Raw genomic sequence first — 24,281 nt, 5'->3', positions numbered from 1 at the left:
CTATTAAGAAACAATAAGAGGAGGTTTTATTGATAGTTAAAGATCGGAGCAATTGAATACAATACGATTATAACAATGACTTGGTTATAATACGTCTCACTCCCGAACCTAAATAAGTATCTAAGCAACATCTAAACTACGAAATCTAAGATGATATATATGATCTAAATTGAAATGTTTTTTTGTTTTTCAAAGGAACTGTCTGCCAATATAGGTTTGTCCAAATGACCAATTGGGAGGGGCAACATTGTAAGACACAAGTGAGCGACCATCGCTAGTAATGACCTTAAAAGACAAGGGTTTCCCAATAAGATAGTCATCGCTTTGCCAGTTTTGACCCCAATTTCTAGTCATTGCCTTCCAATAATTAAACCTTCCCCTACCCCCTTTGATGTAAACAGCACGAACATCTCCAGCACCTCCCACATTGCTTATCAATACCAAATTGAAATATGGATTCCCATTTATTTGGAACTTTATTCCTCCTCTCCTTCCACATTTAACCCTGCAATAATCATCATGCACGTAAAATTCAATTTTATATACAATACATCAATCGTTTTATTAACTAAGTCGTGAGCATCTTAAGGAGAGACGACGTGGGTACCTGCGATAAGCAACGGGAACGACCCCGGCGATGGGATTAGCAATGGTTTGGAAAGCAGGTTGGGAGAGATCAAAGTGATGGAGGGAAGGGTCGCACCAACCGCCGGGAGGACAGTAGTTGGTGGCGGTGACAACGACGGAGCCGGGAAGGCACCATTGTGGGTTATTTATACATTTAACCTCAAAACAAGCACCACAGCTTAGCCCATTGTCGTACAATGCTGGACTCAACGCCGTCGTCATACTCCCATAGTCATACCCACTTCCATATCCACATGACCCACCTACAAAACACACAATAACACAATATTCAATATACAAACATCCTCCAAGCTTAGTTTAACTTACGTACATATACACACACACACACATATATATATATATATATTTGGTATATACATTTTTAGAGGATGTTTTGAAAACTAAAGGCAAACACAGTTTTATTTAGTATATATGTTTTGATGAGGGTCTTTGAAACATACCTGCAGTACCAGAAGCGTCGGGACCGCCATAGAAAGTAGCATGAGCGTCAGTGATCCATGGGCCACCTCCACGTCGACGTCCACCACCATATTTTCCATCAACCAAAGACAGCAAACAAAACATCCCTAATACCAATATTCCAACATTAACTGATCCCATTTCTTTCTTTATTTTTTTTCTTTTTTAACTCAATTCTGATTAAGTTTTGATTTACAAATATATATATATATACATAGGATGAAGGTTTGGGTAAATTCAATATATTTATTTTATAGGAAGTTTTTAATTTGGATTTGAGGATGTAATTCTCATTTAAAACTCTCCATCCCCCCTTTTCCTCATACCACAAACCCATTTCAATTAAATTCATTCAAACCTTAATTTCCTTTTTCAATTAGGAGTGCAACAATAACTGAAAATTATAAAAATTACAAAAAAAAAAATGTAATAAAACCATCCTATCAATTCTTCATTGATTTGGTTTGGTTCTTAGTTCCGACAAAATCGAATCTACTTTTGTATATGATTAACTAAACATTTGAAAGTTAACTTATCCATATATTTAAGTAAAATTGAAATTTTTAGATATATGTTTATGATTTAACCTAAAAATATTGAGAAGGTATGAGGGTTACTGTTTTATTTAAATTTAATTTAGTTAAGGAAATTTCAAACTTGGAATGAAGAAATAGAGAGTAAAGAAAGAATTGTAAAACATAACGCAATGAATGTCTCCTTGATGGAAGGATCAAAAGAAACGTTTATCGTTTTCATTGGAATTTAACCTAATTTCTCCTTCAATCAATGTGGGAGTTTTATTTCAAGTAGTCAAAGTCAAATCTTTTTAATTAGGGTTTCAAGTACTACTATTTAATTTTATGTTAAGTTTAGTCAAACCATAAATAATGTTATTAGGGTTTCAAGTTCTAATTAATTAAATATGCATCGTATTATCTCTCTTTTCGTAATTAAACAAATAATTAATAAGTGTTAAATTGGATTTTTTTTCTTTTTTTTTTTGTTAAATTTTGAAATTTTAGTACTCTTTATTTTTGGTATTCTAATTAAAATGAAAAATTAATTGGATCAAACAATTAGCATGAAAAATTTTATTTGTAGATATGTAGGGTTTTAGTTATCAAGTTTAAAAGGTAAAAAGTTACCTTGTTATATATGCTTATAATTTGTTTTTCAAATTAGTTGGGCAAAATGCCAATATATAATAGTGGAATTATGCTTGAAAAGTAATTGGAATCAAAGATGATGACAATTATTAATTGAACAAAAATAAGATATACTCAATTTTTGGGATTTGTTTAAAAATAATGTATTTTTAAAAAATATTGACAAAAATATAAAGTAGCAAATTAAGGCGTGTGCTCAACCGAAATCTAACCGGAGTCATGTAACCGGTACATGACTCACTCACATCTCTCCAAAATTTTGCTATATGTTGTTAATATTTTAATTTATTTTGCTATTTTTAAAAATGTCTTTTATTTAATTTAGAAAATTATTTGATTTTAGTTAAAAAAAAATTATTTTAGGAAAATTGTTTGATTTATGTTTGTTATTTGATTGTAGTTAATATGAAAATGTATTTTTATTTTCCCGACCACAAACTTAAGGTAATCCTTTAAAGCTTAAACCAAAAACTTGGCTAAAAATATATAATTTTTTTTATATAAATTGTCATTAAGAAATGCAAGCAAATTAGGTGAAGAAGGAATTTTAAGTGTTTTTGTTAAAAAGGAAAATGTGTGGAGATTTTTAATACACTTAAATATAGAAATTAAAGTTGGTTGTAAATCATTAAGTTTTTAATAAATTAAACCATGATAATCATAATAAAGTCATGATTAATTAATTAATTAAATGTCAAAGTTTTAAAAAATAAGGTAGTTTTTGTAGGAAACTAAAACCTAATAATCATAATAAGAAATTGAATATTAAGTTTTTTAATTATATATTAAATTAATTACGATTTTAAGAAATTAAACCATAATTTGATTAATTAAGGGATGAATTAATTGAGCTTTTAATAAATTAAATCATAATAAGAGCTTAATTGATTAATTAATTAAATATTTTAAGTTTTTTAAAAATATGATATTCTTTTTAGAAATTAAATGTCTATCAAATTAAAACATAATAAGAATTTGAATTTTAAGTTTTTTTAATTATATATTCGATTAATTACGTTTAATTAAACTGTAATTTTATTTTTTTAAGGTACACGACTTCATTAATCGTTACACGTCGGTCAAACTAGTAAAAATAGGCTAACATGGATTAATGGAAGTCGTGTACCTTAAACCCTCTTTTCAACGTTAGTTTGCACATCAATCCTATTTATATCAATTCTTTTCAAACTACACCATTTTTTTCATTATTTTAAAAGACAGCATATTTATGAAAATAATCTCTATTTACACTTCATAGAATAAAACCACTAAAACACAAAATTCATTACACTTATCTTTCTATGAAGTATAAATATTTTATCGAACGTTCTATTTTGACAATTTCTAGAAGAAAAAATTAAGAATTTGTTGGGCAACACTTTTGTTTTGGATTTCTTAAAAAATTATGTCTACCATTTTGTTAAAAAATATAAACACTCATTATTCTACATTTTAATTTCTTACATTTTACTTTTTAATTTTTTGCTTTGTTATATATTATTAATATTTTCAAAAACTAGATCAAATTTTAAATATTAGAAAAACTATTTTTTATTTTATTTTTAATTTTGGCTAAAAAAATTCAAACTACATATAAAACGTAAAAAAGAAACAAATCATCTTAAAATAGTAAGACACGAAATAGGCTTAGATCTTTATTTTATTTTTAAAAAAGCTTACCTTACATATGGTCTCTAACCAATATGGAATTGTTATTTCCAAATGAATAATTTATTTTAAGCTTTAGGTTGAAATTAAAGATTAAATTATCAAAGGGAATGAATGGTAACTATATAAAATAAAACAAAAAGGAAAAGGTGTGAAGTTAAAGGTTTTTGTCTCAATCATAATCTTTAGTATCAAATATGTTTAGAAATCACTAGGAAGCATGTGCCATACACAAATAAAAACAAACATCATGATCTAACCTAACCTTGGCTTATTATCGATAACAAAATTGATTTGTTTTCATTATCGATAACAAAACAATGAACGGTTTTTAATTTTAAAAAACTAATGTCACCTCATTAAGGAGATTTAATTAGTAATTAACTTTGAAGTCCTAAGAATACATAGTAAACCCTAAAATCGAAAACAAGTAACCAACTTCTAAACTCATTACTAAAATCCCCAAAAACATTAATTTTGAGAAGAAATACTTTTAAGCCAAAACTAAAACTAAAACACTGGGTTATTGAAAAGTGTTTAACAAAATCCTTCAATAATACAAAAATTATCCTAATTCAAACATCACTATTAGAAATTCAGACTTCCAAACTCCAAGCATAAGAATTTATAAATCATAAACCTCAAAATTTACTCCAACAAAAAGATCTCAAACAATTAACAATATGATTGAAAAGATTCCATACTTATTATAATTAGCTCAGAGAAAGATCATTGATGAGATGGGAATTGGATATTGGGCAATGCAATGCAAGTGGTTGAAAAATGGAAGATGCCTTGGAATTACAAAAATCTGACTTTGGACTTTATAATAAACAAAAATAAATTATGAAAACCAATGGGCTACATTACATAATACACACAAACACACACATATATATATCTTTTTCTTTGCAAAATGTCACATGAACATATCCAAAAAAAAAAAAAAAAAAAAATCTGTGGATTGTAGCCTACAAAACCATACAAATAATTCAAACTTTTAAAGGATAAATAATATATGGTCACTAATTGCCAAAGCTGGTAGGGCACATAAGTTTTCCATACAAGGGTGAAGCAAACTGCTAGCCTAAAACTCTTGTGTACATAGTAAATGCTACCATCTTTTTCCATCCACCTTTTATCTTCTTCTTCTCCTTCTATTCTCCTTTTTTTGATATCATTGTCATCAAAAAGTAACTCAAATATAATAACATTTATCCCCAAACTATATACTAATTTTTATTATCAATTTAAATTGTAAACTTGTATGATTAAATGATCGATTTAAACGCTCTATTATTTTTCATTCGAAAAAAGCATGCATAATGTGAAACTTATAATTGTATAAATTAAACATCTAAATGAATAAAATTTTCTTGCATAGTTTAGACGTGTTAGAGAATAATATGTACGTTGGTTTACAAAGGTAATTGATATGGAAAGTTACTTGACTTAAATTGATACATTTTAGAAGTATCTTTTGTTGAATTTAGTTTCTATAATTTCAAAATTTCCAATTTGTTCGGTAAATTTTTTGATAAAAGGAACTATTTTAGGGTTTGTTTATATTTTTCTGACAAATATAAATTCAAGCATACGTTTTTTTTTGTTGAGAGTATATAATTAAATCAATAAAATTAAAGTAAAATTATATGGAAAGTAAAATAATGAATATATTTAAATTGAAAAAGAAACAAATTAAAGCACATAAAATTAAATATCTTAACCTTTTTAGTTTGAAGCTCTTCAACATTAAATGCTTGCAAAAGAGTGGATCTTATCTTTTTCCAATAATTGTAATGGCCAACTACCTATGTTTTACCTTTTCTCATTATAGGAATTTCGAAACATAATATTTAATGGCAAAAACTAATAAACAAATTGTATTCCAAACTTTTAAATAATTTTTACTTTTCAAGATTGTTCTTCGTCTTCCTATGCTTGTTTATTTTTCAATTATTCATGTCAAACCTTTCTAAAATATATGTATATAAGTTTCCATCTTTGAAACTATTTTTGAAAAAAAATTCAAACTTGATAAAATCAATTGTTTTTCTTTTTTGTATGATTTGTTAGAAAAAAAAATTAAACTAAAATAAATATATTTGTAATATAAAAAAAACAATCAATTTAAAAAAGGAAGTAATATAAAATGGTTGATTGGAACATGATCTGGAACAAGAATATTAAATAAATAAACAATATAATACAATAATTGAAATAGGTTCTATCCATTTCATTTGTTTTTCTAAATTGTTGTATGATTTTCTTAAAATATTAATTACCCTATTTTAAAATCGATATAAATTAAACAAGAAACCTACTTCTTCTTCCTACTGTCCTACGATCATTGACAAGATGTGTTGAGGTTTAAATTTTACGGGATTTTGAATCAAATAATCAATAAAATATCTATGTCAATGAAATTCGTTAGGTATAAGTTAGACCATTTATTATATTTTTTGTGAATTTTCTTTTTACTATGTTAGAAGATGATTACACCCCCATGTCATGTGATGTTCATAATGTTTGATATTTAAAAAAAAAATGAAAGAAAAATTAGAAATGGGCAAAAGGGTAATTAGAGAGTACAGAAAATGTGAAAAATCGACGGAGGAGGGGCAAAAGGGTAATTTGGGAAGAGAAAATATGTGAAGACTCAAAACTGTGATGTGGGAGAAACAAAGAATCTTTATCCAAAAATGTGTAAAAGATAATTGAAAAGTGAAATTATTGAGAGAGATTATTATTATTAATCCCCGATATTCCCGTTCCATCCTCATAAACTACCCCTAATTCTCAATTAATCCAGCCTATAATTTAGATATTCAAACAACACTAATCCAACTCTAATCCATTCCTAATTATCCTCAACAAGTAAAAATAAAAATAAAATCATAAATCTTACTTTGGATCAAATGGATAAAGTTGAATCCGAATCAGACTGCCCCACTTGGTCCTTTTTCTTTCTTTTTATGGCTCCTTCTTCTTCTTCATCTTTCTCCTTCTCCCCCACCCTTTTTTTTCCCTAACTTTTATTCAGCTCGAAGAAACCTCCATTTATTCTTTCTCTTTTTCATTTCCCCTGTTCCATACTTTTCTTTTTATTGCTCTTTTCTCCCACTTTTGGTTGAAACTTGAACCACTACAGGTGGGTTTTGATTCTGCTTCAACAGAGATTGATTTTGAAGCCATTCTTTTCTGGGGTTCTATTTTATGCTGTTAATCTCTGAAGGGCCGCTTTGATTAATTCATTTCTCTCCACCATGGCTTGTTCGTTGAAATCTGCCCTCTCTGTTTCAGGGCTTAAGGACAATTTGGGTTGCTCTATTTCATCTGGGATTTCTGGTTTTTCTACTTCTATTTCTGCTTCCAATTTAAAAGGGTCTAAGCAGCCAGGGTTTCCTGTTTTGAAAGTCGATTTCTTGGGGACACCTGTAGTGATTTCGGATCAAAATGGTGTTACGAACTCAAACCCTAAAACCCCAAATCGCTTTACCATTAATGTAAGCCCCCCTTTTCTTTTTGCCTCTTTTCTCTCTCTTTTATGAATATTTCCAGTTTGAGATTTTCTGGGTCTGAAATTGACTTCTGAATTGGTTTGTGGTTTTAGGCACAGACGTCTATTTGTATAAGCCGAGCTCGGAGATGGTGGGAAAAAGCTTCAAAACCTAATATGGTGGAGATCCACTCTGCCCAAGACCTTGTGGATGCATTGCTTGATGCTGGCGATAGATTGGCCATTATAGACTTCTATTCTCCTGGCTGTGGAGGTTGCAAAGCTCTTCATCCTAAGGTATTATCTTTGTTGCTGCTTGGACTTTGTTTGCCTCTTATTGTTGAAATTTGTTTTATATGTTAGCTATCAATCTTGAACTTGGATTTTGGGATGTTTGCTGATTGAATCTATTTCTTATATCAGATCTGTCAACTGGCTGAATTGAACCCTGATGCAATTTTTCTCAAAGTTAACTTTGAGGAGCTCAAAACCATGTGCCAAGCTCTTCATGTTCGTGTTCTTCCTTTCTTTAGATTCTATAGAGGTGGAGAAGGTCGTGTTTGTAGCTTTAGCTGTACAAATGCAACTGTAAGAACACTGTCCAGATTTTTCAAACTTTCAATTATAGAAACAAAGACACAACCTTATTTCCTTTTTATTGATCTTCAGATTAAGAAATTCAAGGATGCATTGGCAAAACATGGAACCGACCGGTGTAGCATCCTTCCAGCTAAAGGATTAGACGAGTCCGAGCTCCAACAGTTGGTAATGGCAGGTGAATTATCATTAAGTTCACCATCACCATATCTCAAGGAAAGAGCATTGAAGGATCTAGTGATGAGAGATATGGATTCTTATGGTTCTTGGAGCAGATCAAGCAATAAAATGGATCTCATGGAAGACGATAACTTGATTCTTAAGGTTTAAAGGAAAAGCTATGATGGTAGCGAGCAGATTGAAAGATTATTAGTTGTGGAGGGAAAAATTTACTCCATGCTTTTGTATTTGTTTAGTTGATTTTTTTGCCTTCTCCTTTTAGGATTGTTGTTGTACATGGTTAGGGATTTGGGTTTTTACCCTCCACATGCAAGGCCTCTGATTTTTCTTAGTGTGTGCCTTGCCCATTGCTCTGCTCTTGCCAATCTGTTGAAAGAACTGGAATTGGTTTGTCTGTTTCAGTTTTTTAATACACAGATGAAGCTTTTTTTTTTCTTTACTATTATGGTTCAATTCTTTCTTATTCATTGTCACCTTTAAGCGGCTTAATTCGTATTTTGAAGCTATATCTAATGGTTATTAGGAGTGAACATATATGAATTTAGACCCATATGAATGATTATCAAGGGAGGTTTCCACTCTTTTTCTAGAAGAAATTAATCACAGTTAAGACAACACTCAACTAGAGTAAACAACTTCTCAACAAGCACCTCAACCTTTCTCAAAGGAAGGAACTTGAGGCTCAAATAAACAGACACATGTGTTGGATAATTGGCGATAAAGCAAAAAACTAAAAGAGGCATCGTCAATACGCGTAGCAGTCGCATGCATGTCAATACGTTTACCAATCACAATAAAGTTATCTAACAGATTGGCATTCTGATCGTTGAGTGCCCTGATGATTAAGTCCATCTGAATAGCTTCACCTTCTTATTGGGGAGAATTGAATTTGAAGCACAAGGATACTTGAATTATGAACAAGTGGGTGTGACTCAAATATTGATAACATTGAAAGTTGCAAAAGAAAAAAATTGGTTCCATCTCTTTTAAGTGTAAAGTAAAGAATCAGATTCGTGTGAAGAAAGAAAGTGGCAATATGAATCTTTTTAATCGTTAAGTTAAACTTCCATTTCTTGATATCGAGATAATGTCTTCTTTGTGAAATAATTATTCAATGATGTTTATGTTTCCAAACGATTAAGGTCAAAAGTTTGAATTTTCCATCATCGTTTTTATATGAAATTTAGTCAGTGAGTTGACATTGGTATAATGAAATTATATAGTTGGCACTTTAGGATAATATGTTTTTTTTTTTTTTTTTTTTGAGTATAATGTGACAAAAACATGTTGTGTTCTTTGTCTCTTTTTAATGAATAATTCATTGTCCCTAAATCCATACTTCCTGATGATTACAGTAGCTAAAAAGTTCAAGAAAATGAAATTAAAAAAGAAAAAGAAAATTGATAATTGCTTGTCTCATGTCTGTACCATATATAGTTCTTGATGTGGTCATGTTTTTTGATTAATTACCTTTCCTTCTATTTTTTAGAGTCTAATCAAACTTTAATTTACATATATCATTATTGCTCATTACTCGAAACTAAGCTTTTTCTCATATTAATTACTAAATGGTATTATTTTTATATATATATATATATATATATATATATATATAAAATGGAGGAGTGGTCAGAGGTGGGATGAGGTTACGGCGTTTGGTAAGCTGACGGCGGCAGCAGTGGCAAAGGGAAAAACAAAGTTGAAAAGAGAACCGGCGCACGTGCTCCACGTGCCACTCGAACTTTATTCTTATTTTTAAAAAAAATTTCAAAATGGGGGTCCCACTTATAAGCCCTAAATCGTGGAACTGACGTGGATTAACGACATTCCAGCTCATCATGACTCCACATTTAAGCATACTCTTCCATTATGTCGGTGTTATGTTACAATCTTAATCCATTCAATATTCCTACATCTTAACTACATGATTTAGATTAAGTTGTGAAATGCTTTGTTGGGTAATGAGTGGTATGTATACTCGTGGATTCACGAGTTAGAACTTAGGAGCGGATGTTATTCACTTATTATATATCTCTTAATTAGATTGTAAGAGTGTCATATGATGTCATAATTTGGACAGGAAGAATACTTTATCTTTCACGTGATAATTGCAGTAATGAATGATTTGGATCATCTTCTAAGTTATACCATGTTTTAAAGATTCTATGTGACAATTCTTTATTAAGTTGGAGTAAGTCTTGTGAGGAGGATGTTATGCTAGTTATTAGTTGAAATCGACTTACGCTCAAGTCAATTCTTTACTAGGTGCATTTTGGTTCTAGCGGCTACTTTTGGGTTGCATCTCCTTTTTTGCCTTTTAAATTTCTTATGTGTTTTTGTTTCACACATTCTCAAGTTTTGTTTTACTTTTTTTTTGGTGAGGATAGCTCTCATATTATCTCTACAATGACATATGATATTGTTCTCTTTGGGCATAAATCTTCACGGCTTTACTTTTGATATCAATGAAGATAGTTTACTCACCTATGATCATTCCTTTTATCTAATTGACGAGGGATTTTAGTTGTATTTCCAACAGTAAAGTTCAAACACACGGATCCGACCATTTTATTATAGTTTTACCTAAAATGTAGTGTGTTATTAACAAGAACCTTTAGCAATTTTAGAGGAAGTAAGAGATGATTTTGAGTATGCCTACCAAAAGGACTTTGGTGGAATGAAAATATCAATAGTGTGATATTGTCCACTTTATTCACGAGGGCTGCCAATTTCGAAGTAGGTAAATAAAATATTTACCAATTATCAATATTTGTTATATTAAATAGGAAAATGGAAATGACCGTTGGATTTTAAGAAAATGGTATATATTAAAGAGTAGGCTACTGGGCCGTTAAATGACTGGGCCTCCTTGACCCAGTTAGGCAGTGGGCCAATGCCCATATCCAACTCTACCCCACGAACTCCTCAACCCACAAGGAAAAAAGCGAATAAAAAAAAAACATCTTGGAAGAGAATCAAGTAAGGGTTTAAAATACTATTTGTTGTTATTGTACCTTTTTTAACTTTGGATAATTAGGCTCATATACTTTCAAATTAAAACGTCTCCTTTTCTCTCTATACTCCAACTTTCATCACTCTTACTTAACAATCATATTGAAAATTCATGTCACATTATTACATTTTAAAGTTCTCAAAGTATTATTGTTTCTTTTGACCATACATATCTCTAAAGTTTATAGATGAAACTTGGAATTTTAGCAAGGCAATGGAAATTTGGGAAAGTTGAATTATACACATTCGCATCTTATCAATCTGAACACTGAAGCCGTCTTGAAATTTCCCTTCCAAATTTCAACGCGGCCCCAAAATCCAAGTCCAAAACTTCCAAATTTGACGCCATATCTCTCCCATTCCTCACTCCACACATTGGATTATATATATTTCAATGTGCCTTTTCGCTCTGGTTTTCCTAATCCCACATCCTCATCTTCCCTTTTAAACCCACTTGTTCTTCCCTTTCTTTCTCGCATCCATTTCCTTCTGGATTTCACCTTCCATTCGACTCGATTCTTTACTGATTTCAATGGGTAGGCGTGGATTGTTCGATCTCGAGAGGCATTTTGCATTCTATGGCGCTTATCACAGCAACCCAATAAATATTTTCATTCATATTCTCTTCGTTTGGCCTATCTTCTTCACTGGGCTCATGCTTTTCTATTATACCCCTTCCTTCTACTCTTTTCCCAAATGCCCTTGTGGCTTCAATACTGGCCTTGTTTTGAATTTTGGGTTCTTGTTTGCTTTGCTTTATGCTGTTGTTTATATACTGTTTGACAAGAGAGCTGGATTTTTGGCTGCTTTTATGTGTTTTCTCTGCTGGGTTGGAGCTAGTGTTTTCGCTTTTAAACTTGGATGGACTCTTACTTGGAAGGTAAACGTTAATCTCTAAGCCCCCCTTTTTTTTCTTCCTCTTTTGATCCCTTTTTTGTTTGTTTTCTTCTTTGTCTGATAGGCATAGCAATTTAATACTTCACTGTTCTTTAAATAATCCTATTGAGGTTGTTTGGTTTCTGCTCCAATTCAATTATTTGAACCATTTATGAAGCTCTGTTTTCTGTAGTTCTATTTAATTTCTTATGGGGCCAGAACTCATGGTTTTGATCTGATGTATGAAGGGTTGGCCATGGTGTTGACTAAGCTTTTATTGACTTTATGGTTGTGGTAGACTAGAATTTATTTCTCCTGGTACACTAGGATGGATTTCGTTTTCGTCGAGGAAAGCTTGTTATAGCTTAAAAATAATGAAATTCCGATCGTTCTTCCAATCTAAGAAAGAAGAAAGAATGTTATTTGAACTACTTCTGACTTTATGGTTGTTGGGAATTTACTGCTCGTATTTATTATTTGTTAATTTTTGTTGTTTTCTGCACAATAAAGGCTGATCATCTGAAATTGAGAAATAAGTTTTTCATTCTGTCCTTCGCCTATATAAGATAGAAGAAAAGAATTATTGCTCTGTGTTGAGTTCTTCTTTACTGATTTGTCAAAGTTTTACTGGCTAACCTAACCATTTGATCTTGAAAATTTTCAAGTTAACTATGAACCTATCTCAGCCCTTATTGGTCTTTTTTCTTCAGTTTATAAAGATTGTGCTGGCAATTCACTTGGACTCTAGATATGGCACCTCTTGTTTAAGCATGTTGATATGTTTAAAATTATTTTTATTCTCAAAATCCTTCTTTTCAAAATCGATTTTGACAATGTGAAAAATCGTGGTTAGAAGTGTGAAATCAAATATCAAACCGATTTTGAATGATTAAAGACATCTTTAGGGTGGTTTTGAACATGACGAAAGTGAGTTGAACTATTCCAAAATCACTCAATAACTTGCACTTGCGTTAAAATTATTTTTGTCATTTCCCAAATTCGTGTTAAACTTATTTACAATAACTCAAAATAATGGTGCGAAAATCACTTAAAAAAAATGTAAAAGTAAGTATAAAATTTTGAAAGATTAAAAGCATGTTTTAAAGGAGTTTTTTAACACGACAAAGGTGATTTTAATCGTTTCAAAGACATGCACTCTATTTTTTTGATTTGACATTGTGCTGGTGCTCCACTGACAATTGTTAAATATTTTTCAATGTTATAGCAAAAATTGAATTGACAACTCCTTTCAATTTGTTTATCAAACTCGTGTAACATCTGTCTTTATTTTATTACCAAAACATTGTTCTTACAATGCTGTTTGGATGGTGGTTTCTGGTTTAAAAGTTAAAGTAAAGCTTGTTAGGTTTGGTTTAATAACACTTTAATTTGGCAGATGTCTTTATTTGACTGCTTTGTATTACAAAGAGCTTAGAATTTAGAATCTTGGCTGCTGTGTCTTTTCTTTTTTTCTTCTTTAATATCATTTATTTAGAGGCGGTACAGCTTGTTAATATAATTGTACTAGGCTAAACTTGATAGACATCAAATTTGGAAGATATTTTTATCATCCTCAATCTGAAGTGCTTTTGTTAGAATTATCTGAAAGTCTTATGCTGATATTTGGGATGAAAAAGCTTGCAGCTTTTGAATTTTGGACCAGTTTGGAGATTCCTTTTAGATAATATAACCTTAGGCCACCTTTTGTCAAAAAGTCTTCACGAGTACATAGTATGATTGACATTACTTCCTTCTCCTTTTACAATATCATGGTAACTTGACAGCCACCGCCATTTTTCACGTTGGTTCTAGTACTCCTCGGCATACCTATGACCTGGTCATTCCGTGTAGATAAAACTTTGAGTACTACTTTGCATATTATAACTTATATCAAAATTAAAGGATCTACAAGACATGATCAATTCATCGCGGAATCTATAATCTCTAGCATAAAACTAAAGCTAAAGCTAAAGCCAGTTATTTTGTTATTTGATGATATCAGGTAGTGTTGGCCGCTCAGTTGTTCTGCTGGACTAGTCAGTTTATTGGCCATGGGGTGTTTGAGGTAACTAGTTAGTTAAACATCTTAAACAATAACTCGAATTCTTCAATAATGTTGGATTTTGGTTTCGTTTGGTAGAAACGTGCACCCGCTCTCATCGACAACCTTGCTCAAGCTTTCTTAATGGCTCCATTCTTTGTTGTATTGGAGGTAATTATAATTATACTCTTTCTTGGGTCAAGAATGAAACGTTCCAAAATGTTACTAATTCATTAACTACTTGCACAGATCCTTCATGCTTTATTCAAATACGAACCGTATAGTGGTTTTCACGCCAACGTTAAAGCGAGGATAGAAGCTGAGAAGAAAGTTTGGCAAGACAAGAAAGAAAAAAAAAGCTCTTAGCTCGAATCCCTTTTTTAGCTGTATAATAGAGAAGTTATGTCTCAATGCATATGTCGACGCGTAGTCGATACGTTGTTAGGTGTCTGATTTTGGTTTGGTTTGTTTGGAATTTGTCTAATGGGAAAGCTTCAAATTTGTTTTGAAAATTTCAGTAAATAGAATTTGCATACTGTTTTCATTTGAATAAGATCAGAATGCTCCCATTTTCATCTCATTCTTCTGTTCTTATGAGGAAAAAAGGGTGCCGTACAAGCATGAGATTAGTTATTTTTGTGCATTAATTATTTTAGTTTAAGGATATTTTTGCTAATAAGGTTATTGTTTTACATTATTATTTAACATCTCTTTTATAATCATTTTATCCTTAAAAAGCAGGTAGTTTTGTACAAGTGTATTTTGTTTATTAGCAGCATTGGCTTGGTCAATAGTTGAATTTTGTCTTTATCTTGATTATCAATTTAAATAATAAATAATATTATAATTATATCATTAATCACGAAAAATCAACAATTTTCATAAAATTAAAATGGATGTTTTTGTTACATTTTAGATTATGTATAGTAATAAGATTATAAATTTAAGATGAAGGAAGTTAATGGAGCAAAATGACATGAGAATGGATGGCTTATTCCATTATGAACACAAGTAGGCAGATGAACCAATGAAATGAAAAAGTATGATTTCAAATTCCAATTCGTATCAACCATAAATAGTTTTAGGCTATATTTATTTATTAAGAATGAAAGTGACTTAATATGTAAATCTCATATTAAATTCAAGATTAAGAGAGTGAGATTCCTCCCAATATACAAAGTCACTCATTGCATGTTTTTATTTTAATTATTACATTTTTTTTTAAAATCTTAGTTGAACAAAACTTTGGTAGAAAATCTAAACATTTTCTATATAAAAATAACACAAAAACGATCGCGACCCGACCTAACATCTCCAAAATTTGAGTGTATTAGCAACTGTGAGATGTCAAATGCTGGGTGTTTAGAATCAAGTCTTGAACGACGGAATTCGAGTCATTTTTCATCGTATTGATCAGAACATGACAAAAGTCAAAGTAAAACCGTGTTGAAAGGTGAATTATGTTTAGATTGACACTATCATAATTCCTATTATATTTCCTTTCTATATGTTCAACCAAACCCTACTTCTTACTGTTTTTACTATACAGGATTCTATACTAATATTGAATTTTACATTTGAGGGTAATCTCTGATTTCCATGATTCTATTACATTTTCGTATATTAAACTAACTCTGTAAATTTATGACTAAACTTGTAATTTAACATGTTCGGAGTTACGTGGCATGTCATCATTTGTGTGAGGGAAATAGGAAAGTCAGTTAAGTAGCATATTATTTTATGGAGCTTCACTACACTTCATTCATGTTTCTCAATCTCCTCCCCTTTTCCCCCATAACCTCAACTTCTCCACCTTTCTTCTTTCTCCTTTCTTTTCTTTCCTTTTTTCTTTTTCACTTTCAGTCATCTCTTTCTTCTTTCTTATCTCTCTCTCTCTCTCTCTCTCTCTCTCTCTCTCTCTCTCTCTCTATAATCTCTCTCTGTTTTTGTTTTCTTCTGCAAGGAGCTCTGAACCCACCACACAACTTCAACCAAACCTGAAATTGAGAGTACCCATCATTTTCTTTGCCACTTAAAACCCTCATAAATCCATCTAAATTCTTCTTCCATTGGACTATATAACTTCCTTCCATCCGATCCGATCCTATTCGTCAACGCACCAAACATTTTTCACACAAATTATGGAACAGAACATCGCACCCCCTGTTCTTGAAGAATCCCAGATTGTTTTGCCTCCTGGATTTCGATTTCACCCAACTGATGAAGAACTTATCTCTCACTATCTATGTAAGAAAGTGGTGGACTCCAATTTCTGTTGCAAACCCATTGGAGAGGTCGATCTCAATAAGTCTGAGCCTTGGGATTTACCCTGTAAGATTTCTGTTTTCTCGTACCATTTTTTTTTCTTTCATTCATTCCTTGAAATTATCTGATTTTGTTGGGTTTTTTGATTTGTGGGTTTCTCAGGGAAAGCAAAAATGGGGGAAAGGGAATGGTACTTCTTTTGTTTAAGGGATAGGAAGTATCCAACTGGATTGAGAACAAACAGAGCTACTGAATCAGGATATTGGAAAGCCACTGGAAAAGATAAAGAGATTTATAGAGGAAAAATTCTTGTGGGTATGAAGAAAACTCTTGTTTTCTATGGTGGAAGAGCTCCAAAAGGTGAAAAATCCAACTGGGTTATGCATGAATTCAGACTAGAAGGGAAAGCCTCTGTTATCAATCTCCCTAACACAGCAAAGGTACAAACTTTTTTCAATTTCTTCGTTCTTCTTCTCTATGACTCTTTCGAAATTATTGAGCTTTCTGTTTTCTTTCTTCTTCTTCTTCTTCTTCTTCTTTTTTTGTAGAATGAATGGGTGATTTCGAGGGTGTTTCAGAAGAGTTGTGGAGGGAAAAAAGTTCACATTTCTGGGTTAGTTAAATTGGGTTCCTGTTCTTCTGATTTGCCGCCATTGAAGGATTCTTCTTCTTCATCATCATCATTTAAGATCAAACCAGTTTCTGAATTGGCTCACGTGCCCTGCTTCTCCAACACCATGGATTCTACTCAAAGAACCTTACCTAAAATCAATGATTGTTCTTTCAATTTCTCTTCCTTTTTCCCCACAATTTTCCCAAGAAACACACAGCCCACTTCATTACTCAATCCCCAATCCATCTCTTTCCCTTTAAATTTACAGTTCCAAAACATGGCTCGAACAGAAGGGGATGGAAGAATCAGTGTCTCTCAAGAAACAGGGCTAACTACTGATATAAACAATGAAATCTCTTCTGTTGTTTCCAATGTCGAAATGGGTCGATTACCATTTGAAAATCAACACAATCCTTCTGCTTCAACCGTGCCATTGATGAACCCACCCATGGTGTGGAATTACTAAAGAAATTCGAAAAGGTGGCTGCCTTTCAATAGATGAATTATGTATAAATGGGTTTTTTTTTTTTTTTCCCTTTTCTTTTCTTTCTTCTTTGGAGTTCGTTTGTTGGTGTGAAAGTGAGGTTGAAGCCGTACTTTAATGGCTTCCGTAGCCATTGAAGATGTTATATTGAGATTATTGTTAAAGAAGCTGAATGAATATCAATATGATATGATAAGGATAATGGATGGTCTCTGTCTCCATCTTCTTTCTTTTTCACAAACAAAAGTATGTGATCATTCGCTTTCATATTCTGATCTTTTATATGATAATTGAGAAAAGTAATTAGTACATACTTGAATGATCATGATTCAGTTTGAGTTTGATTACGTTCTGTTCAAACTTGGATGGTTATATGAAGAGGATGACACATGTTGAGTTGAGTTTGGATTACTTTTATTAGGAGTTCAATATAAGTTTAAATTCGAATCGCTTTGACTAAAGACACAGAATATATGCTTTAATCAAGTGAACTGTAATTAAGATCATTTAAGTTTGACTCTTTTTTTTATATTTACATTTTTCACTTCTACCACTTTTATATTATCACTTGCTTATTTTCAGATCTAATTTATTAGAAAAATAAAGTTAACATCATATAAATCATGATTCCTTCGTAAATATCTTTCCGTAAATATCTAAGAGATCATAGGTTAATGTGATCCAAGATCGTTACATACGTAGAAAGCACAAATGTCGTAGGGTTCGGTGTGAGTTGTCGTCTGAGATTAGTCGAAAAGTGTGTTAGTTGGCCCGAACACTCACGAATGTAGAAGAAAAAAAAAATCTCTTCAAAAGACATGCTTAGTTGAAGTTTAGTTTACGAGAAGTGTACTATAAGTTTTCTAAGTCTCTTAAGAAAAAAAAGTTATATTTTCTTTTAACGTGATCAAATCAACTACGTGAGAAACATGTGAAATTATCTACGTTGGAGTGGTTTTTTAACAAACATACATTAGTAATTGAATCATTATGAATCTAATATATTTTTAGGGGTAACATAATAAATTTTTCATGTATTTGCATGTGAGGTGAGTTTCACTGTCTATATATATTTAGAGAATTATAACGAATGTTTAGAATCACTTAAACAAAGTACCTAAATTCATAGGTAAATGTAATCTTCAATTGTACTCGAGATGATTTCTTTAGTATATAGACTAAATCTAACATATCGATTATAACTTTAGTCCAAGGACAATCACACCATATTACATATAATCTTATGTATTTGGGTCTACAAACAAGGTAAAGATGATTGTGCTACCCCTTGGATTTCATATAATATGATAATACATTCAATTCCTAATAATTTATAATATACAATTATTTCTAATGAATCTTAGATTTAATTATTGCAAATTGGTTCAATAATAATTATAGGGATTCTTTTTTGTTCATACTTTTCTAACCATTTAATTTTATTAATATTCCCTTTGAGTGTTTTTGGTGGAAAATGATGAATGTTATCCATTTTTCCATGTAAAGGAAATTCCACAACTTTTATTCAAAGTGTATTTGTATATATATAAAGTATTATTATACTATAAATAAATATTGAATATTGAATTGTATGTATACATGTATATATGTCTTTAGTAGAAGTATAGAAACCAAATTAAAGTGAATACACTTTCTATTTTCTCATAAAAATTTTCAATCCACATCCATTTTATTGTTAAAGTTGGATGATTTATTGAGAGTTGTAAAGCACTCACAACCAATACATATTAGTGGTCCTTTATTAACCTTTTTTTTTTATTTATTTATTTAAAAAAACCTACCTTTGTCAACATTATCATTTTGTATAAACTATGTATGTTAGGTTAAATGCACAAACTTTAATTAACTATACTCTAAACTCTTCATTTATATATATGATAAATCTTTCGTACATCATCTATGATATCATCATATTAAACTATGCTGATGAATATGAGAATGATAAACTAAGAAAACTATTGTTTTTTAAGTTCCGTTTCTACTTGATCTCTTGTGTTTAAAATGTTTAGTTTTTGTCGAGTTCACTTTTCATTTGGTTCTTAAGTTTCAAGTTAGTACATTTTTTATTTGAATTTTAAGTTTTCTTCTCTAAATTTTTTCATTGACTCTTCGGTCATGTTTGGTATTTAGTTTTTACCTTTAAGAAATTAAAACGGTTATGATGTGAATCTTTATGTTTAATTTTAATAGCATTTAATTAAATATGGTCTCTTGAAATCTAGGGATCGATCAAACATAAACAAAAGTCAAAAACTTTAAAAATGAAAATGTGACGATATGAAACCTAATAACGAAATGAAAACTAAACAAGTAGATAAAATTAACGAAAAAAAATAGATGGAAGGAGAAAGTAGAAAATAGGGTTTGAAAGGTTTTATCTTGGAGATTAAGTTATATATATATATATATATATATATATATAATTAAGGAGTCTCTTTCAAAGAAAAAGGGTTTGGGATTGTTTTTATTCATCACTTCACATCTTCCTCTTCCAAAAGATGTCAATAAGAGAGGGTCTAAAGAATAATAATGGAATCAAAATCAAAGGGCACTGTCACCTTCATAATGTGATATGTCTAATCCCCCTCCCTCTTCCACACAATACTATCCATTTCTTTCTACACTATACTATATTTTTCTTCTTTGTTTCTTTTTTTACATCTTAATTATTCATTTTTATTACTTTACATTGTATAAACTATCTTATCTTTTTATATATATAAAAAAAAAAGAACAGATAAGTCACTTTGGACATGTTTTTCAGTAAATGTTGTCATTTTCTTTCAACATTCTTCTTTATGGGTTGGTAGTGGGGAACTTCTTCTTGTTCTTCTAGGAGGGAAAGAATAAAGAGTTCAAAAGCTTTACTAATTTAAAATTTAATCCTCGCTGCCAAATGTTCGTAATAATTTCTTTGTAAAAAGAGCTTTGATAAATGACATTTTTATTTGTTTGTAGCCTACAAAGTATGAGATCAGTACATATGTTGAGTATTGGCTAAGAATATTATGCTTAAGAAAAAGTTTATGACATGTGTCTGTAAGGTTTAACATCATCTCTCCCTTTCTTTGAATTCATATGGATTACAGGCCCATGGCTATGGGAAAGTACTTCTCTTGGATCTTTATCCTTACAAAGGGTTCTTCCAATCCAAAACTCCATCAAATATTTTAATTTGACAAAGGTTTCTTTAGAAATATGGTTTACATAAGGCATTCTAACATACATTTCTAACAATGGAATGGGAAACTTCAAAAGTTTGTTTTGAGTAAACTAACGATCTTCTACAGTAGTCTACAAACTGCAAAATTTGATCACTACAACAATTTCAGAACAAAAGCAGCAAAATCAATCATATGGATCATCAACCAACTTAAGTCCCCAGCTCATGTCCTCACAGTGCCTCACATGAGGAACAAGTTTACCAGTGTCCACTCCTTTCTTAGCTTTGCAGTCGTAGAAAGGAGGTGCATGGAAACAAGGCTCCATAGACATGGCTCGACGGCAAGGTGGATTTGGTGCAGTACGATTTTCAGGTTTGTACAATATCCATGGCTTCAGACCACCAAGACCTTGAGCCACGTATCCAAAGGTCGACCATGAACTGGTGACCAATACATCAGTTGTACTTAACAAATACATCTCTGCCAATGCCTTCTGGTTATGTATACTTTTTTCAGTTTGCTGGTGTTCCTCATGGCTTGGTTGGTAGAAACTAATTATCTCCCCAGTTACTGTCGGATTCTCCCAGTAAATGTCTCTTAACTTCTCAAAGTAACCAGCGCTCAAGGAAGTTATCAGCACAGCCTTTGACTTTTGATTACCAACTGGATCGATGGCATACATTTGCCTCTCGGTTTGTGGCAACAGATTCTCTTTCAGGGTGCAGTCCAGAACCTGATCCAGGATGTGTTGAAAAGGACCAGTTCCTGTATCGAACACTCTAATTTGAATGCCTATTCTTTCGCTAGCTCTAGCCAAGTAAGCGTGATAATATCTCGTAATCAGTCCCCAAACTGAATTCGCAGGGTGGAACAGATATCGACCCAAGAAGTGGAAAACTGTATCTTTATTTGGGAAAAGATCATTAAGTTCTTTCTCGAATGATGGGATCAAAAAGAGAGATGGGACAAAATAATTGTCTGTTTTCATAACAAGCCAAGGAGATTGCTGCAGAAGAGCTTGGTCTTGATCACAGAAGAAAAGCTTATCATCATCATCGTAATCATGGACCAAATGAAGATAAACAACAGATGGCAAGATCATTCCACTTGAATCTGGCATTATGCTATTCTTCATTATTTTCCCATAGCAATTAGGAGAGTTCTGGTTGAAACTGCTGAAGTCATCTTTTAATGGAAAATCTTGGGGAAGAAACCAGGAAACCTCAGGAAATGGTTCACAGAAGAGATCAGCCATGTCAGTTCCAGGGTCAACTAGAAGAACTCGATTTGTGAGGAGAGCATAAAGAAATGCCGAAGTAAGGGTTAGTATTCTATTCCCTAACCCACTGAAGGAAATCCAAAGAAGATATTTACAGTCTGAGGAGCTGCTACTACCATTAGACCTAAGCTGCTCCAAAGTTTTGTTGTAAGATTCAGTATAAACTCCACAACGCTTATGAAGATCTTCATAACCCCGCAATTTGGAGATTAAGTAAGAAGAGGGTTCGTAAGCCAGCTTGTGTTGATAAGCAACTGAATTGTACCTACTGAGACAAGAACCAACCCCATGTTTGGCAGAAAGAAGGCCACTAAGCAGTTTATCAACTGGCTGTATAACTGTTTGAAGATCTCCAACCTTAGAATCTACTGAAAGAATATAATAAGAGGACGGTAAGAAAGCCAACATATTATACATGGAATGAAGTGCATATTTCATACTGGTAAAAATTAGACCACCTTTTACTGGAATTCAGTAAAAGCAGTATACAATATAGCTATACAGAAATTATGAAGAGCAAAGAAGGAACTAGGCCTATGCAAAAAGAAAAACAGGACGTCAATCGCACTTCAAACATATAAGATGCAACATCATTGGATAAAAAAGCATACGGAAACTAAATTAACTTCGCATACGGAAACTAAATTAACTTCGGAAGTAGTGAAAGTATTCTTTCTGCATTGTGATGTGTAAATGGTAACAGCCTAACAGGGGAAGACCATTTATAAAGCCCACTTACAGCTTTAACTAATTTCCTAAAAATCAGCGTATCAAATCATAGATTACATATAAAGCAGCACGTTATAGCAGATTATCTCACAAAAAATAGAAAGTCCTGAAAATAATTTTTTATGAATAAGCCAGAACTCAAACACCACTGACAATGACAATGATGTATGGAAATAATATAAGAGTAGGGGCAAGTGAAAGTGCTGCATTTGTAATAAACTTGGTGCAGTTCAATCTAACTGTTGTCAGAATGTTTTTGGAATGCCATATCTAAGACGCTTACCACAAATTTCCAAATCATTTTGAGAGCTTAAATGCAGATACTAATTCAACGAATTTCACATACAGATTGAATGCAATGTGGCTCTTCTAGCACTTGACGGACAATGAATGAAAAGCAATTCAAACTGAAACTCACAACACACAATGTCTCAAACACAGAGCTTGAAGAGAGTGGCAAAAAACATGTAGTAATTTCCAAGAAGTTGAAAATCAAGTACCTGGGTCAGAGTTCCACTGAGGAATCCACACATCTGAACCTTCAATTACAGCATCCGATGGTGGATCTCTAAAAACCACAGAGACCGAAAAAATCACAGAAATGAACATCATCAAAACCACAAACATACCCATTACTCGAATCGAACTGAACCCAAATTTCAATTCATGGTTGCTCTTGAAATCACAGTGCGGATCCTTGTCCGATAAGTTCTTGTGATGATCATCCTCAGTCTGCCTCATGGATCTCCTAACATTCGCATAATTTTCATCTGGGTATGAATTGAATGTGCGGTTCATGGATTTAAACTTGGTTTGAAGCAAAAGGGTAGTGAAAAACAGATGGCTTTCAAGAGGACCTGTGTCGGCCTATGGAGATCGCCGAATCAGGAGTGCATATTTTGTCTTAGTGTAAGCAAAAAACAACCCAAGATATCCCAATAAAGCGACTCGTGATCTATCTATTAATCAATTCCGGTTTTGTCGGTGTTGAAAAGCTTGGGAAATGTTCAAAAGTAAGAAGTTTGGTTTTTTCTTTTTCGGTTACTCTCCATCCATACCGATATTCCGTTAAAATTTTTATACTTTCTAAGTTATCGATTGATTATTTGTGGTCTTCTCCTCACACATCTCATTACCACATATACTAATACTTACTCACCTTTTTCTATCTAATCTTCGTTTATACTAAACCTTATCTTTACCAAAATATTGTAAAAAATTAATGTAATTTTACAAAGAAAGAGAGAATCTTTTCGAATAGATTAACAACATTCTTTTACTGTAATGTTTTTGAACATTTGTGGAAAAAGGACAGGGAGAAAGAACATTGATTAGTTGTTCTTTTTCCATACATTATTAGATACCAACCTTGCATTAAAGTGACATCCACATTTAGTTTAGTACCAACCAATTAATACCATGATTTATCTATAACAGCTAGTGGTCCAATAATATGTCATATAGAAAAATTGAAGTTGTATTAAAAATGATAGTATAAATACTATTTCTATCAATTAAATTAAGTAAGTTTTAGTTTATATACTCGTAAAATATCTACTTTGGTTCGTCTAAGATTAATT

The 24,281-nt window shown here is 31.7% G+C and overlaps 5 protein-coding genes across 6 annotated transcripts; 3 read left to right on the top strand and 2 right to left on the bottom strand.

Annotated features, from left to right (window-relative positions):
* Window positions 1-3: 3 nt before the first annotated feature.
* On the bottom strand, window positions 4-1,306 carry LOC103487267 (expansin-A10). The gene is made up of 3 exons (XM_008445568.3): window positions 1,089-1,306; window positions 608-890; window positions 4-505 (listed from the first exon to the last, which is right to left on the bottom strand). Exons 1-3 carry the CDS (start codon window positions 1,246-1,248, stop codon window positions 190-192), a joined length of 759 nt encoding a protein of 252 aa, XP_008443790.1. The 5' UTR covers window positions 1,249-1,306; the 3' UTR covers window positions 4-189.
* A 5,595-nt stretch (window positions 1,307-6,901) lies between these two features.
* On the top strand, window positions 6,902-8,656 carry LOC103487353 (thioredoxin-like 1-2, chloroplastic). Its single transcript, XM_008445675.3, has 4 exons — window positions 6,902-7,447; window positions 7,555-7,737; window positions 7,864-8,028; window positions 8,110-8,656. The coding sequence occupies exons 1-4, from the start codon at window positions 7,208-7,210 to the stop codon at window positions 8,365-8,367; spliced, it is 846 nt and encodes a 281-aa protein (XP_008443897.1). The 5' UTR covers window positions 6,902-7,207; the 3' UTR covers window positions 8,368-8,656.
* Window positions 8,657-11,271: 2,615 nt separating this feature from the next.
* Window positions 11,272-14,726, top strand: LOC103487431 (2-hydroxy-palmitic acid dioxygenase MPO1-like). Its single transcript, XM_008445791.3, has 4 exons — window positions 11,272-12,109; window positions 14,108-14,170; window positions 14,246-14,317; window positions 14,396-14,726. Exons 1-4 carry the CDS (start codon window positions 11,762-11,764, stop codon window positions 14,510-14,512), a joined length of 600 nt encoding a protein of 199 aa, XP_008444013.1. The 5' UTR covers window positions 11,272-11,761; the 3' UTR covers window positions 14,513-14,726.
* A 1,202-nt stretch (window positions 14,727-15,928) lies between these two features.
* Window positions 15,929-17,775, top strand: LOC103487510 (NAC domain-containing protein 100-like). Its single transcript, XM_008445879.3, has 3 exons — window positions 15,929-16,477; window positions 16,574-16,851; window positions 16,960-17,775. The coding sequence occupies exons 1-3, from the start codon at window positions 16,288-16,290 to the stop codon at window positions 17,488-17,490; spliced, it is 999 nt and encodes a 332-aa protein (XP_008444101.1). The 5' UTR covers window positions 15,929-16,287; the 3' UTR covers window positions 17,491-17,775.
* Window positions 17,776-20,569: 2,794 nt separating this feature from the next.
* LOC103487595 (galactoside 2-alpha-L-fucosyltransferase-like) lies at window positions 20,570-23,752 on the bottom strand. Of its 2 annotated transcripts, none has more exons than XM_008445997.3 (2): window positions 23,202-23,752; window positions 20,570-22,340 (listed from the first exon to the last, which is right to left on the bottom strand). In XM_008445997.3, exons 1-2 carry the CDS (start codon window positions 23,497-23,499, stop codon window positions 20,878-20,880), a joined length of 1,761 nt encoding a protein of 586 aa, XP_008444219.1. In that variant the 5' UTR covers window positions 23,500-23,752; the 3' UTR covers window positions 20,570-20,877. The 2 variants fall into 2 exon arrangements, with proteins under 2 accessions (XP_008444219.1, XP_008444295.1); XM_008446073.2 differs by having other exon boundaries at window positions 20,570-22,337; window positions 23,202-23,725.
* Between the last annotated feature and the right edge of the window lie 529 nt (window positions 23,753-24,281).

This window comes from Cucumis melo, chromosome 12, assembly GCF_025177605.1.
Source record: "Cucumis melo cultivar AY chromosome 12, USDA_Cmelo_AY_1.0, whole genome shotgun sequence".
Classification (NCBI taxonomy): domain Eukaryota; kingdom Viridiplantae; phylum Streptophyta; class Magnoliopsida; order Cucurbitales; family Cucurbitaceae; genus Cucumis; species Cucumis melo.
The sequence above is the reverse complement of the archived record's forward strand: the minus strand, read 5'-3'. Positions and strand labels throughout refer to the sequence as shown.

What these genes read in the sequence shown, in the direction of transcription:
- LOC103487353 (XM_008445675.3), top strand. Translation starts at nt 7,208, where the DNA reads ATGGCTTGTTCGTTGAAATCTGCCCTCTCTGTTTCAGGGCTTAAGGAC. An exon ending in GCAAAGCTCTTCATCCTAAG is followed by an intron (nt 7,738 to 7,863) that starts GTATTATCTTTG and finishes TTCTTATATCAG; the next exon opens with ATCTGTCAACTGGCTGAATT. An exon ending in TTAGCTGTACAAATGCAACT is followed by an intron (nt 8,029 to 8,109) that starts GTAAGAACACTG and finishes ATTGATCTTCAG; the next exon opens with ATTAAGAAATTCAAGGATGC.
- LOC103487431 (XM_008445791.3), top strand. Translation starts at nt 11,762, where the DNA reads ATGGGTAGGCGTGGATTGTTCGATCTCGAGAGGCATTTTGCATTCTAT. An exon ending in TTGGCCATGGGGTGTTTGAG is followed by an intron (nt 14,171 to 14,245) that starts GTAACTAGTTAG and finishes TTCGTTTGGTAG; the next exon opens with AAACGTGCACCCGCTCTCAT. An exon ending in CATTCTTTGTTGTATTGGAG is followed by an intron (nt 14,318 to 14,395) that starts GTAATTATAATT and finishes CTACTTGCACAG; the next exon opens with ATCCTTCATGCTTTATTCAA.
- LOC103487267 (XM_008445568.3), bottom strand. Translation starts at nt 1,248, where the DNA reads ATGGGATCAGTTAATGTTGGAATATTGGTATTAGGGATGTTTTGTTTG. An exon ending in CGACGCTTCTGGTACTGCAG is followed by an intron (nt 891 to 1,088) that starts GTATGTTTCAAA and finishes TGTGTTTTGTAG; the next exon opens with GTGGGTCATGTGGATATGGA. An exon ending in GTTCCCGTTGCTTATCGCAG is followed by an intron (nt 506 to 607) that starts GTACCCACGTCG and finishes TGATTATTGCAG; the next exon opens with GGTTAAATGTGGAAGGAGAG.
- LOC103487595 (XM_008445997.3), bottom strand. Translation starts at nt 23,499, where the DNA reads ATGAACCGCACATTCAATTCATACCCAGATGAAAATTATGCGAATGTT. An exon ending in TCAGTGGAACTCTGACCCAG is followed by an intron (nt 22,341 to 23,201) that starts GTACTTGATTTT and finishes ATATTCTTTCAG; the next exon opens with TAGATTCTAAGGTTGGAGAT.
- LOC103487510 (XM_008445879.3), top strand. Translation starts at nt 16,288, where the DNA reads ATGGAACAGAACATCGCACCCCCTGTTCTTGAAGAATCCCAGATTGTT. An exon ending in TGAGCCTTGGGATTTACCCT is followed by an intron (nt 16,478 to 16,573) that starts GTAAGATTTCTG and finishes TGGGTTTCTCAG; the next exon opens with GGAAAGCAAAAATGGGGGAA. An exon ending in ATCTCCCTAACACAGCAAAG is followed by an intron (nt 16,852 to 16,959) that starts GTACAAACTTTT and finishes CTTTTTTTGTAG; the next exon opens with AATGAATGGGTGATTTCGAG.